Source organism: Oryza glaberrima, chromosome 7, assembly GCF_000147395.1.
Source record: "Oryza glaberrima chromosome 7, OglaRS2, whole genome shotgun sequence".
Classification (NCBI taxonomy): Eukaryota; Viridiplantae; Streptophyta; class Magnoliopsida; order Poales; family Poaceae; genus Oryza; species Oryza glaberrima.
The window spans coordinates 18,730,269-18,743,941 of NC_068332.1; the positions used below are offsets into that span (position 1 = coordinate 18,730,269).

Below are 13,673 nucleotides of genomic sequence, written 5' to 3' on the forward strand. Positions count from 1 at the left end.
AAAAAAATTAATGGGCTGTTTAAAAATTAATGGGCCCGTCAAAAAAATAATAGGCTCTTAAAAAAAATAATGGGCCGTATAAAAAAAATTGCTGATGTCAGCTGCCACATCATCAATGACACATCATCACACACGTGTCAAAATGACCACGTCACCTGCCAAGTTGGTTGCCACGTGGCAACCATCTGTGACGTTTAATTTCGTCACGAAGGTTAGGGCTGGGCTGGACTACATGAGCCCATAAGTGTTTTTATGACGGTTAAAAAACGTCATAGATTGTGCTGATCCGTGACGATTTCAGAGAAAACGTTGGCAGATTTAATCTGTGATGCTCAATAGATGACGATAAGTATAATCGTCACAGACAAATTCCTGTGACGAATTTTCAGTGATCCATGACGAATTTTTTTCGTCATAGATTAAATAGATTCTTGTAGTGTGGCCCAAGACAATAGGTATACAAAATAGACTTATTTTCCAGCCATTTAACACAGCCCACAGAGTTGAGGGACCAAAAATAGACTTATTTCCAGCCATTTAAACACAGCCACAGAGTTGAGGGACCAAATATAGACTTTATCTGTGAGGCAGCACAATAGCCCATCGTGCCTTCGGGCCGGCCCTGCACGACCCGAGTAGTATTGGGCCATGCATGGGCCGTGTATGCCGCTCGTGGGCTGGCACGGCACGACCTGGTGCGTCGGTCGGGCCGTGCCGGCCCGACAAGCCTCGGCCCAGGCACGGCCGGGCTTGGGCCGTGCCGTGCCGGGCGGCCCAAATGGCCATAGGGAGTAGGATGGATCTTTCTGGGGAAAGCCTAGGTCCTACGAGTGTCCTCAAGGCCCTGATTAGACCTCGCGGTCTCGAGGCGTTGAAGGCTTGTCCCCAGGCTATCGCTATGCTCGGGTCACCCCTGTGTTCTTGGAGCCACAAATGTCATCGTGTGTGGACTTCTTTTCATATCGGGTGAATTAACTTAGTGGACTCTTCAGCAAGCTTCCCGAATATATCGTTGATGAAGTAGTTCGAGGTGTATCTGCTTCAGTTGCCCGAAGATGTATATCTTGTACATCTCCATGCTCTTCTTCAGCACCTTAAAGATGCAGATCTTGTATGTCTCGATAAGGCTCGCATTGCCCTAGGCATTTGAGGGAACGGGAACCCTCGTTCCCACTTCCCCGATAGATCATATTGAAATAAGTCCACATTAGTTACAACTTACAAACTCTAAATGTAAAAAAAAAAAGTATTTTGTGAAACACGGTACGGACACGTACACTCATATACACATGCGCACACTAACCCTTCTAAATATACACACGGTCCGTATAAGCACCTCTCTGTGGATTGGCCAACACATCTTAAAATTAACAAAGTCATCGCTAGTGCCTTGTTATTGACGGGTGCTTAATTTGTATACTGTTGAAAGAATAAATATTTGAGTCATGCCAAGTATAAAATTTAAACCTAAATTTAACTAAATTATACTAAAGACTAAGATCCCTGATCAATCCTTTCAGTGGTCAGGTCTCCTTTTTTAAGTTAGTGTGGAACTTTCTCAGAATGAACTCCGATTAGTTTAGTTATATATATGTAGATAGTTAGCTAAGATGCTACATATCCATACAACACCGAATACGACGTACTACTCCACATGGTCTATCACTCTTTCTACCAGCTTTTATAGGTCAGTTCGCAAAAACATAAAGGCTAAAAGCTCTTCGAAGAAGAGCAAAAGCTTTGCGTCGAACTGTCGAAGCTCTCCTTTTTTTTCTTTTAGTTACCCAAAACAACGTGATTCACACATCGTTCTCTGCAGTCTTTGGGTCTCAATAGTGGAAGGGAGAGATGGAGAGAGCGACGGATTTGGACCCATGCAACCCGACACGGTGACCGGTAACTAACAGTGACATCTGAATCATTCGATGATATATATCTATCCCCTAGCAGGCAGGCTAGCATCGACTTTTTATCCAACTGTTGCTAGCAAGAATGTAAAATATCTGCATAACGCCAATCAAACGCTTTCAAGGTGCATTTCTTGTCCATCAAAATTGCTTTATTAAGCCACGTTCCTTTCTCTACCACTCGGATGAGAATTAAGTGCACACGTAAAACAAAAAAGAATATTAATATATGCTTGAGTAGTTGAGCTATAATTATTATAAAATTATAAATATAGATTTATTTGATATTTTAAAACAACTTCCATATTAAAAGTTTTTCACTAAACACGTCGTTTAACCGTTTGAAAAATGCGCTAACGAAAATCAAGATAAAATCTGTATCGTAGTGAGTATTTTCTTTCGGCCATGTCCAGATGGACAATTGTGAAAGTCTTGTTTGCTTTCAATTCGGCCTTCGTCGAGAGGTGAAAAATTCCCCATAAACTTTCACAGAGAAGTCATGTCTCATAAGCTGGTCTCAGTTTCTACCGGAGTGTAAAAAATTCCTGCGGTCCAATGGTTGCTAGGACTTCACTGCGTTCGCGTCTAGAGATCAAGGTGTAAATTTCACGTGAACTTCAAAAGGAAAATCATACAAATCAGTCTCGTTTCTTTTGGAGAGCTAAAAGAAAATTCTTACATTTCAATGGTAGAGATTTCAGGACTTCGTCGAAAAGAAAATTTCACATAAACTCCGAAAAGAAAATCATATAATGTCTTGTTCCGGTTGGAATTAAAAAATTTCATGTACTCCAGTGGTAGAGCTTTCAGCCTTCGTCGACCGGTGAAAAATTCACATAAACTTACAAAAGAACTCTCATAAAATTTCCTATGTTCCAATGGTAATGTTCAGTCGTGGCTACAGCTTCTCCTGAAGCAAAGACCGGATGCTTTTTCATTATTAAAAGAAAAAAATGAAAAGGGGTACTATTCAGTCAAGTCTTGTGCATCTCCATCTGTGAAGAAGAGAGGAACGAATCAACGAATCATCGATCGGGCCAACACACCACTTATGTCTCTTCTGCGTTAGCGACGTGCATTACAATTTCGCACGGTCTCTCACTGTTGGCAAGCTACTTCTACTACCACCGTTTCCTACTCCACTTTTACTCAACCGGTGAGAATATCTTGACAGATTAACGCGTGGCAAAGTCGTCGGATCTGAAAAGAAAAAAAAAACCCAATGTCCGTAGCCCGGCAGTTTTACAGCTTAAAATTTTCAGTTCCGTCAGAAGGTGACAATATCACTGTTAGCATCAACGTCTGTGTCATCTGAATATTACGATTTTTGAGCTGCATTTTGCAGCATATTAATTACCACAATAAGCATTTCTAGGATTTAAAATTTATATTACAGTATAAATATTTTTAAGATATTGATTTCAATGCAAGGAAATTTTAACCAATCATATACCTAAAAGGGATTCTTAGCAATTTAAAATTCAAAATTTGACCAATAATATGACTGAATAGGAATCTTTTTTCTCACCTCTAATCTTTTCTGGATAACCTAAAAATGCTTATATTTTTGGGAACTTTGTGAGTAAAATTTTTCAGTTCCATCTGAAGGTGACATCACTGTTATAGCATCAATGTCAGTGTCATCTGAATATTAGGATATCTGAACTGCACGCAGCAAGTGCCTGAGGTGCATGTTTGTCATATGGAAGCCCAAGTGGAGCATTGTACATAGTACTTTAGTAGTACCTGTGAGCAACGTTGAATTAAAAGCATAAGTTGGCAGAATTCTTTCTGAAAGCGATCAAGCAGGCCGTGCGAAATTGTTTAACGATTTCATAGAATTTGGGTGAAGTTTAAGATTATGAGGAACCGGACAGGTGGCTGCAGATTTTTAAACAGATGAAATTTCAGCCAAGAAAGAAAGTCCAATAGAAGAAAGGTAGGCGGTAGAAGTACTGTGAACAGTCAAGAATTTCTGTCCCGCTGCAGAATCAGTTCAAACATTTTGCACATTCACATTGGCAATGCCAATTATTGCGCATACAAGCAAAAGAAAAATGAGAGATACTCCGTAACAAGGAAATTCAAAAACATAATACAACAAATCAATGCCTCAAGAGCAGAGATGATTCGGACAAAAACCAACCAAAAGAGAACCCAGTAGACAAATTTAGTATTCTCTGAAATTTCACCACACTTTCCAATCTCGTTTAATTTGGACTAGTCCACTTAAATTACTCAAGTCCAAGCTAGAGCCGAAGTCACTTTCGTTCTACTGAAACTAAAAACTTTGTCCTGACAAAACGAGACACCAACCAAACAGTACTTAAGAATATGCACTCATCCAAGCCATGTTCCATACGCATCACAATTCCACAAGCTCCCTGCAGAAGAAAAAGCCTCAAACATGCAGATGCTGATCGTTTCCCTCCTAATGCTTCTCCTCTCTACCCCGAATCTGTTGGTAGCTAAACAGCTTCCCTTCTGCAGCAACGCGAACACCATCACACACATGCCAGAGGGCACCTACAAGACCAACCTGCTCCAGCTCGCCAAAAACCTGATCACCAATGTCAACCAGACGCAGCTGCACTCTGCCAACGGCACAGCCGGGGCGGCCGGTCCTGACACAGTATACGGCGCCGTGCTCTGCCGGGGGGACTCCTCCGTCGAGAGCTGCGCTACCCGCCTCCAGAGAGTGCTTGACACGGCCAGCATCAATGGAACTAGTGGCGATGACTCTGGCTACTTTCAGAACCAGAAGAATGTCACCTTGTACGACCATGATTTCCAGGCCCTGCTAAGCTTCTCCGACAAGGATTTCATCTCCAGCTTCAGCAACGCGCCGGAGTGCACTGTGAGCGCTTACCTGAACCCTCCGCCGGATGCTGATCGCGCGCAGTTCAGCCAGCTTTTCTCTGAGCTCATGGAGAAGATCGCTGCAGCCGTGGTGAGTAGACGGCCGGTCAGCTACTTGACGGGCAGGGGGTGGTTCGACCTCAAGAGCCAGACGGTGTATGCGCTGGCGCAGTGCACGGACGGCATGCCGCCGGAGAATTGCCGGAGTTGCCTGGACGGCATCATCGACGAAGGGAAGAAGATGGTCGGCGGTGGCCTGACGGGTGGCGCGGTGCTCGGGATGCGATGCAGCCTGTGGTACCAGACGGATGTCAAGTTCTTCGCCGGCGACCCAGAGGTGTCGCTGCACATGCCTACACGTACGTCCCACCTTCACCTTTAATAAATTGTGCCTTGTTGATTTGGTTCAACCAGTCTTTCGTCTTCACTTAGTCTTCAGTCTTCATTGCCTGATTACTACTCAGCAGGGACATTCTTTCATCTTGAGATGCCCTTATCTCTGTGAAAACAAATCAAACGATGAGATTAGTTCAGCATTCAAGCATGATTTTCATTACCCCATCAACAAAAATCTGCATGCTTTTTTGAGAGAGATTTGATAATTTAACATAAATGGGTTTCGATTATCTGACATCTTGGCCCACTTTCATTCACTCAGATGATCCTACATGTCATCCTCACAAGTGTCAATTAAAGCAACTGTGTAACGAAAAAAATGTCAAATTATCAAATTTCTCCATTTTTTTGGAAGGGTTTAAGTTGGGATGCACAATTATTCCCGTGTGAAAATCAACCAAAAACGATTTCAAAACCAAAGAAACTGTTCACCTTCCCCTGTTTAATATTTACCTTCAAAGTGTCGTGTGGCCTTCCTATTGTTTCCACTAGTCATAACTCATATCAATGGATGTGCAGCAAGCAAGTTTTGGATCTGGGTTGTAATTGGATCGTTCTCCCTCATGGTATCTATTTCATGGTTGCTTGTTCATATTTGGATCAAACGAGAGAGAAAAAGAGGTAAATAACTAAATATTAGTCTCACAACATTCTCCTTTGCGTAAGGATATATGCATCTGATTCAATTATATAGCTGCCCGCTAAGAGCCTATATGAGTGACAAGAATAGACTGCTTCACTATTTTCTTTTTCAGAACAAGCAAGATTTGAACTACGATTGCTGTCGATGGCAGTACAGAATGTAATAAATCTTTGGAGGATTGAAGAAGGGAACTCAGGGTTTTCATTGTATGATTTCTCTCAGATAAAAGAAGCTACACAAAACTTCTCAAGGGAAAACAAACTTGGGCAAGGTGGTTTTGGAGCTGTTTATAAGGTAAATTATATACTTGGCTACTTGCATTGATATTCAACTTATTTATTTTTATCTGTATATTTTAAATGATTTTTAGTTTTTAATGAGATTATTTCTGCTATAGTTCCATTTTCCTTTTTCAAAAAACATTAGTGTATGCAAGATCCGTACTTACCCAATGTCACAAGATAATGTGGCACTCAACATTGTAATTGTACCAATGTCAGTTTTTCAAAATAAAAAAAAACAGAAACAATATCCTCCACTGAATATATGATTCTAGTAGCAATTGTAATGTTCTTTATTTTCAGGGCTTGTTGCCGGGTGGTCTTGAAGTAGCAGTCAAAAGACTTTCAGCATGTTCTGTACAAGGTTTATTGGAGTTCAAAAATGAAATTCAGCTGATAGCAAAGCTTCAACACAAAAATCTTGTCAAGTTACTCGGCTGTTGTATTGAGGGAGAGCATGAAAAGATGCTCGTCTATGAATACTTGCAAAACAGAAGCTTGGACGTCTTCATATTTGGTATGCCTCCATATTTCTACATACTAAAATTTGAAGTTAATATTATTTTGAGAATTTTTCAATAACCTCAATTCATATTCTGTAGACTTTGTGAAAGGAGCACAATTAACCTGGTCAAAGCGTCTACGCATAATTGATGGGATAGCTCAAGGGATTCTATATCTTCACAATCATTCACGAGTATGTGTTGTTCATAGGGATTTAAAAGCAAGCAATATTCTCTTGGACAGTGACATGACTCCAAAAATTTCGGATTTTGGGATGGCCAGAATATTTGGTTCAAATATGATTGAATCAAACACCACCAGAATAGTAGGCACACAGTAAGTACAAATATGCATCTGAAACTATCAGTATAAATGAACATGCATAGTTTTATATGTTCTAATAAGAAAATTGCATAGAGCAGTCCATTTTGTGACTACTTATTAGTTACTACAATTCCTCATATTATTAAAAATAACTCGAGATTTTCTGCTGGAAAAGCAATATAAGTTAATTATGAAATTGTATATAAAAATTTCTATACTTCATGTATCTTGGTAATGTATAACAATTCTACTACTGTAATTCAGTGGTTACATATCTCCCGAATATGCTTTCGATGGGGTTTGCTCGATCAAGTCAGACGTCTTCAGTTTCGGCGTCTTGGTCTTGGAAATCATAAGTGGAAAGAGGACTGCTGGTTTCTATCCCTATGATGGCAAACTTTGCAATCTCATTTCATACGTGAGTAAAATGTACTCCAGATAATCTTTATGAAACAAACAGTGGGACCGGGTTGGTCCAGATATACTCTATATTGCAAACCATTATTTTTTCTTTTTTGTTGACAGAAATACGCCTTTGTCTTTTAACAGGCTTGGCAACTCTGGAGATCTGGACAGGGGCATGAGCTGGTCTGTTGCCGTATAGGAAACAACCATAAAGTGATACAAAGGTGCATTCAGGTGGCACTATTATGTGTTCAAGAGAGGGCAGATGATAGGCCTTCTATCGATCAGGTGGTCACGATGCTAAACAGCGAGGAAATGACATTGCCCAAACCAAACCAACCAGCTTACTTCTATGTCCGATCCAGTGGCTCAGATGATTCATCATGCAATAACAGTATAAGTATCACATTGGCAAGGTAGAGTAGTGGATTGCCATCATAGCCATTCAATAGAATGATCCAAAAACTACGGATCGACAATGTCATTTGTGGGTGCAAGTGACGGTCCAATGCAGTTGCTTCTCTGTATATCCGATTTGTTTGTCTTTGTTTAGGCGTTTAACCCAAATGTGTTTCAGATCTTTTTTTCTGTTTCATAATGTAGATTAGTGTTATTTTGTACTGCTATATATGATGTTCTCTTTTCAAATTGTCTGTAGATAAACTGTAAGACAGTGGACAGTAATCAGCATAAACATGTAAGGTAGAGTATCAGGCAGAGCTGCAATTTTCAAATCTAAGTACGAGCTGTCAGCCACCGATTAACATCAATCCCTAATTTCTTCAGCATTTAACAACAAAACATCTTTAGCTTTCCAATCAGGTTCCACAATTTTATGATCAGAAAATAGGAGGAGCTTTCAAGTTTCAACCAAAAATGGTGGGGAAATTAGACTTAAAATGCTGGGAAACCCAATGCTCGAATCCCTAAACTTTAACCTCGCAAAATAGACGAAATTTTCGAATAATCTCACCTCAGATCCGAAGGCATTTCAGCCCCCGGTCCCCGGTGCACGCCCGTACTCAAGAGCGACGGCCGGCCTGACGGCCTCCCTCGCCGACGGCGACGTTGGACGACGGGTGGCGGCGCGGCTACGATTCGCCGCGCAGGGGAGGAGAGGATTCGCCGCGTGGCGGTTAGGTCGCGCTCGCGCCGCCCATGGGAGTGGTTGGGCTGGGCCGCGCCGCCGTGTGCTCTGGTGGGCCGTTTGGTGGGCTCGCCGCTCGTGTAAACTGGCCAGCCCAATCTTTGAAGATTTGAAGGTGATTTGTTTTTTTTTTTCACGAACCCGTAAAATGATTACGTCAATATATATTAGAAAAAAAACCAAGTTTTAGTTACACGGCGCAACTAGCCAGAAGGCCATTGAAGGTGATTTGCACATATTCCTAACCTCAAATTTTCATTCACTGTTACGGTCTAAATTTCAGATTCTATGCTCATATTCCCCATGAGTTTGTTAAAAAATTCTTTTGAAATTTTATATTTCAGAATTTCAGAACGAGGAGGATTTTGGATGGCAACATGAGCATTGCATCAGCTGGAGGTGCAGCTCGTGTAATTACATTACACATTCCGTAAGTTCATGATCCAGACCCAAATATAGAGCTGTCAGATTTCAACGATTTTATTCAAGTATTCATTCTAGTCTAGGATGACATGACAGGCAATCCTGCATTAATTCCTCTTCGTCTCAGGAAACAAACACCAAATTGACCAAGCTTAGCTCCGGAGAAAAATCTCCATATAAATCCAGCAGGATAGGCTAGCAATCATAGAAATTTTGCAGTCCTTGTCTGATAGCATGTCAGTATCCAAAGGATGAAAGGAGAGGTTTGTCTGATTAACGAGTTTGACTTGGAATTCAGGCAACTTTCAGCCAACCATGCCAAGGATGCAAACTTCTCATTCTGGCATTCTGCAATACAGCATGCGTGGATTACGAACAGATCTTGGTTTGTTTGCACGTTGGACTCAAGAGCTAATCTAACCGTGGGTCTTTTTTTAAGTACATGTTTTATTTTATTTTTTTTGGAAGGAAGGCAAAAGCTTTGTCTTGTATATATTAACAGAGCAGGAGAAAATTATACAGAGGTATATACAGGGTTAGCGAAGAAAAAACGACTAGCCCGCAAAAGGGAAATTAAGAAATTAAGTGATATCTCCCAAAATTCCAAGCTCCGGTAGGGTTGTTGCCCCTACTTTGACTCATCCTCTTCCTTCCTCCTTGATATTTGCTAGAATTGAGCACGGTGGTGACGCAGAGTTTCGGAAAATTCTTGCATTGTGTTCGCACCAGATTTCCCACGAGATTAGAATAATCAAAGTCCTGAGAGGCTTGCGGTGGGTGTTTGGGGACTCCGCTACGAGAGTCTACCACTGCTCAATCGAGTGACAAGTTTCTCAACTGCCCATCTGAAGGTCGGTGCCTGTCCATCTTTGAATTTCTGCCCATATTCTCTTTGTTAGTCTGCATTTGGCCAGGAGGTGTAGGGCCGATTCATCCACCGTGCAGCAGAGTAGGCAGATCTTTTGGTTTTGCCATCCTCTTTTCTCCAGTCTGTCTGCCGTCCATACCCTGTTTTGAGTGACCAACTAGGAGAAGAATTTGCACTTTGGCGGCGCCTAGGCCTTCCAGATTGATTGGTTGAAGACGGATCGCGCAACCCCAAGGAACTGAAGTCTATAGGCCGATTTTGCGGAGTACATTCCGTTTGCTGTGAGGTTCCATCGAATGTTATCTTCATTTTCGTTTAGCGGCCTCATGTCTCTAATCATTGTCTAGAGGCAGACATACTGTTGGAGGTGGCTCGCCTCCGTGATACGAGAGATTTCGATGTCTCGGATCCAGTTGTTTTCTGTTATGGCATTGCTCACTGATCTGTTCTTCCTTCTAGAGGCCATGAAAATATCCGGGGCGATTTATTGCGGAGTTTGATACTCCAGCCATCTCGAGCTCCAAAATTGTGCAGTCTTGCCATTGTCCACCGTTATTGTTACTGCGGCCACGAAGAGATCTCTATCTAACTGGTTGCACGGCAGCGCGGTCCCCACCCAAGGTTTTTCTGGCGCCACCCATTCATTCCAAAGCCATCTGAGTCGTAGTGCTGATGCGAATTGTTGCAGATCCATGATCCAAGACCACCCAGGTCTTTGGGCCTGCAAACTCTTTTCCAATTTACTTTGCATTTTCCGCCAGAGATATTTTCGCCCCCCGCCCATGCGACCTTACTTGAACAGGATCTGTTCTATAGGCTCGTACCGTTGCATCCTTTACCAGTACATGTTTTAAATGCTAGTTGCTGCAAAGGTTCAAGCTGGTAACTGGTATATGTAACTTCCATCCTTAACAGGGTATTGTATTTTTTTATGTAAATCTTGGTATCTCCACAGACTATATATTTTAAAATTTTAACATATACATATAGTTTCTCAAGAACTTTAAAATTAGGAAACGGCTTTGACAATGACTGGATGTGGCGGCATCAACTTCTATACTCCTCGTCTCATGCTTGCTTGCCGGTGAGGGGTGTTGGCGTCTTCCCGAGGTAGCGATGATAGGTGAGCGCCGCAAGGTGGTGGTGATGGTTGGACTTGTGCAGGGAAGCACGAAGGCAGCCCTCCTACACCGCAGCCTCCTGCTTGTTTGCTGGTTGGTGATATGGCGCTGGTCGATGGTTGTGCACCAAAGGTACTCGAAGGGTGGGGGCTGCTGGTAGTTAAGTGGTCGGACTAGGCTTTCACCAAGTTACCCTTTCGCACTACGAAGCGACGACGAAAGTGTAAATGGAATGGTATGTGTAAGTGTGTCCATCCGTCAGATGAGCTAGGTTGCGCGGTTCTGGATGGTGGGCTGTTACAAATCCTTATAGGTGAAAACCACACCCTTGTTTCCTAAGTTGCGCAACTACAACACCATCAGTCTCGCAACCTCTCAAGAGAGGATGTTTGGAGGTCAATTCCTGGCCAAACTCTTCTCTACTCTAGACGTTGTTCTCTTGCGGTGAAGTCCTAGTCATCACAAATTGGCCACGTTGGTAGGCCTTGTGGAGAGCGGATCCACTTTTCTCTCTCGCACTCTCCCTTTTCAATCTAAAGATGTGGATGGAGTTGAGTGCGTGGATATCGTGCTCCTGTTTATTTCTAGTAGTGGGTGTTTATGTTGTAGGCGTCTGATGTGCCTTTTTTTATTTTTCTAATTATAGCATTACGTACAAAGCTATAGCTTTATAATTTTTTCTACTATATTAATATGAAAGCTCGTATTCTCATATAAATGAAACATAAAATTTGTCAAGTGTTAATACGTAAGTTGTACTCTCTTTGTTTCATATTATAAGTCGTTTGATTTTTTTTGTCAAATTTCGTTAAGTTTAACCAAGTTTATAAAAAAATTTAGCAACATCTAAAATATCAAATTAGTTTTATTAAATCTAACATTGAACATATTCTGATAATATGTTTTTTAAAATACTACTATATTTTTTATACACTAGATAAGAATTTTAACTTAGGAAAAAGGTCAAACTACTTCAGATATGAACAGAGGGAGTACTAAATACTGTAGCAACCTGCATGTCAGGCAGGCAGAACTTTGATTGTTTTTCCTTCAGAATTATCCCGTATGAAGACTTGGCATCGTCAAGTTGTAGTCATTTTTACTGTGCAAGCTGACTTGGCGATGCAATATTTCTTGTTTTTCACTCGAAAAAAGTCTTGGCGCATGCATGCCAGCGCGTGAAATTAAGCAATGGGCATCACGGTAACTTACACAGGGTTACAAAAGATTCAATTAGTGTGGAGTTATCTTGGTGTGAGACTGTGAGGTAATGCAATGAGATATTGCATTGCGTGGGCTTTTTTGATATTTTACATGAAAAATATAGGGAGACGTTCTGGAAGACCATTGAACTGTCCTTCTCTTCATGTAATCCTTAGCCATAAGGAATCTTTTTTTAGTACCTAATTAATAATAATTTTAATGGAAACCAAAAACTAACTTTTCTGCCAAGTACCAACTATATTGACTACTTAACCCATCATCCATCACCAAGGAAATAAATTCACAATACAAACTTTAGGTCAGGACTTAAGAACCTGATACCAATTAAATTACCAACTCACAATGATATGATCAAAGGGAAATATTAAAAGGAGTCATTTTAAATTAATGGTTCGAGATAGCATTTGCAGTTAGAGCTTGAAAAATGTTGCGTGCTGTCCCTCCCTCAAGTTTGTACAAGTAATGTGCATGAATCAGCATGAAAAATTTCTTCAAGAGTGAACTAACATATATATTTCTTCTACTTTTGGGAACAGAATCCGATGCATGCAGACTGATAGCTCAGGCTGTAATGTCTAACTAAAATATAAAAACATAGCACATGGTCAATTATAACTCAGTTTTAAGATATGAGGCAGGCATGTAGCACAAGTACAGAAAAGGGCAGCTGATCCTGCCGTATTTTCCCCTTTCTTACGATCGGTTGCTCCCCTTTCTCACGATCGGTTGCTCACAACAACCCGTAAGTATAATAGTAGTAGGATTTAGCTAGAAGGATCCAACAACCATTTGCTTTCTTAATAGAATGAGAAGAATTTGTTGATGTTGCCCTCTAATTAGTGAAGTACATGGGGACGATCTCTAAATTTATGTGGTGTGCGCCATTTAGATTTTTAACTCCTAAAATACTTTTATAGATCTTTAAAGGTGTCATATAGGTCTAAACAGGTTCTAACCCGCTCCATCTGCTAACATGGCAATACCACGATGATGCCTACATATCAGTGGGACCCACATATTAGTCATATAAAATACAATTAAAAACCATATATTTTTCTCCTCTTAGGTAGAGAGAAAAAAGATAAAATTAAAAAATAATCTAAGGTAGAGTGGAGAAAATATATTTTTTAAATTTGTTTATGTAACTGGCATGTGGATCCGACTAGCATATAGGCGTCACCGTGGTAATGCTACATCAACACATGGACTGGGTTGGAGCCTGGTTAGACTAATATGACACCCAAGACAAGTTCAAGGACCTAAAAATACATTTTTAGAGTTCAGGTATCTAGATGACACACTCACTTAAGTTTAGGGACCGCTTATACACTTCACTCAATTATTAACATATAAACATATAGAATATCGAGTCGTGCTACTGATTGAATGATACTCCAAGCAATTTTTATGGTACTCGAGGATATACCAATAGACATCACAACTTAGTGTTTGTTTATACTAACTAATCTTAACACTGATGAGTTATCAGTAGAATTTACATTGAAAAATATGGTTCCTCTCGGGAGTAAATATTTCTCATGAATTATACCATGGGCAGGTGATAGGGCATT

At 40.9% G+C, this 13,673-nt stretch overlaps 1 protein-coding gene across 1 annotated transcript; it reads left to right on the forward strand.

Annotated features, from left to right (window-relative positions):
- The first annotated feature begins 4,286 nt into the window (after positions 1-4,286).
- LOC127779761 (cysteine-rich receptor-like protein kinase 19) lies at positions 4,287-8,286 on the forward strand. Its single transcript, XM_052306661.1, has 7 exons — positions 4,287-5,125; positions 5,682-5,783; positions 5,918-6,099; positions 6,390-6,603; positions 6,689-6,926; positions 7,179-7,332; positions 7,464-8,286. The coding sequence occupies exons 1-7, from the start codon at positions 4,315-4,317 to the stop codon at positions 7,737-7,739; spliced, it is 1,977 nt and encodes a 658-aa protein (XP_052162621.1). The 5' UTR covers positions 4,287-4,314; the 3' UTR covers positions 7,740-8,286.
- The last annotated feature ends 5,387 nt before the right edge of the window (positions 8,287-13,673 follow it).

Coding starts and splice junctions, on each gene's coding strand:
- LOC127779761 (XM_052306661.1), top strand. CDS start 4,315: ATGCAGATGCTGATCGTTTCCCTCCTAATGCTTCTCCTCTCTACCCCG. Junction 6,100..6,389: donor GTTTTGGAGCTGTTTATAAG/GTAAATTATATA, acceptor CTTTATTTTCAG/GGCTTGTTGCCGGGTGGTCT. Junction 6,927..7,178: donor ACCAGAATAGTAGGCACACA/GTAAGTACAAAT, acceptor ACTGTAATTCAG/TGGTTACATATCTCCCGAAT.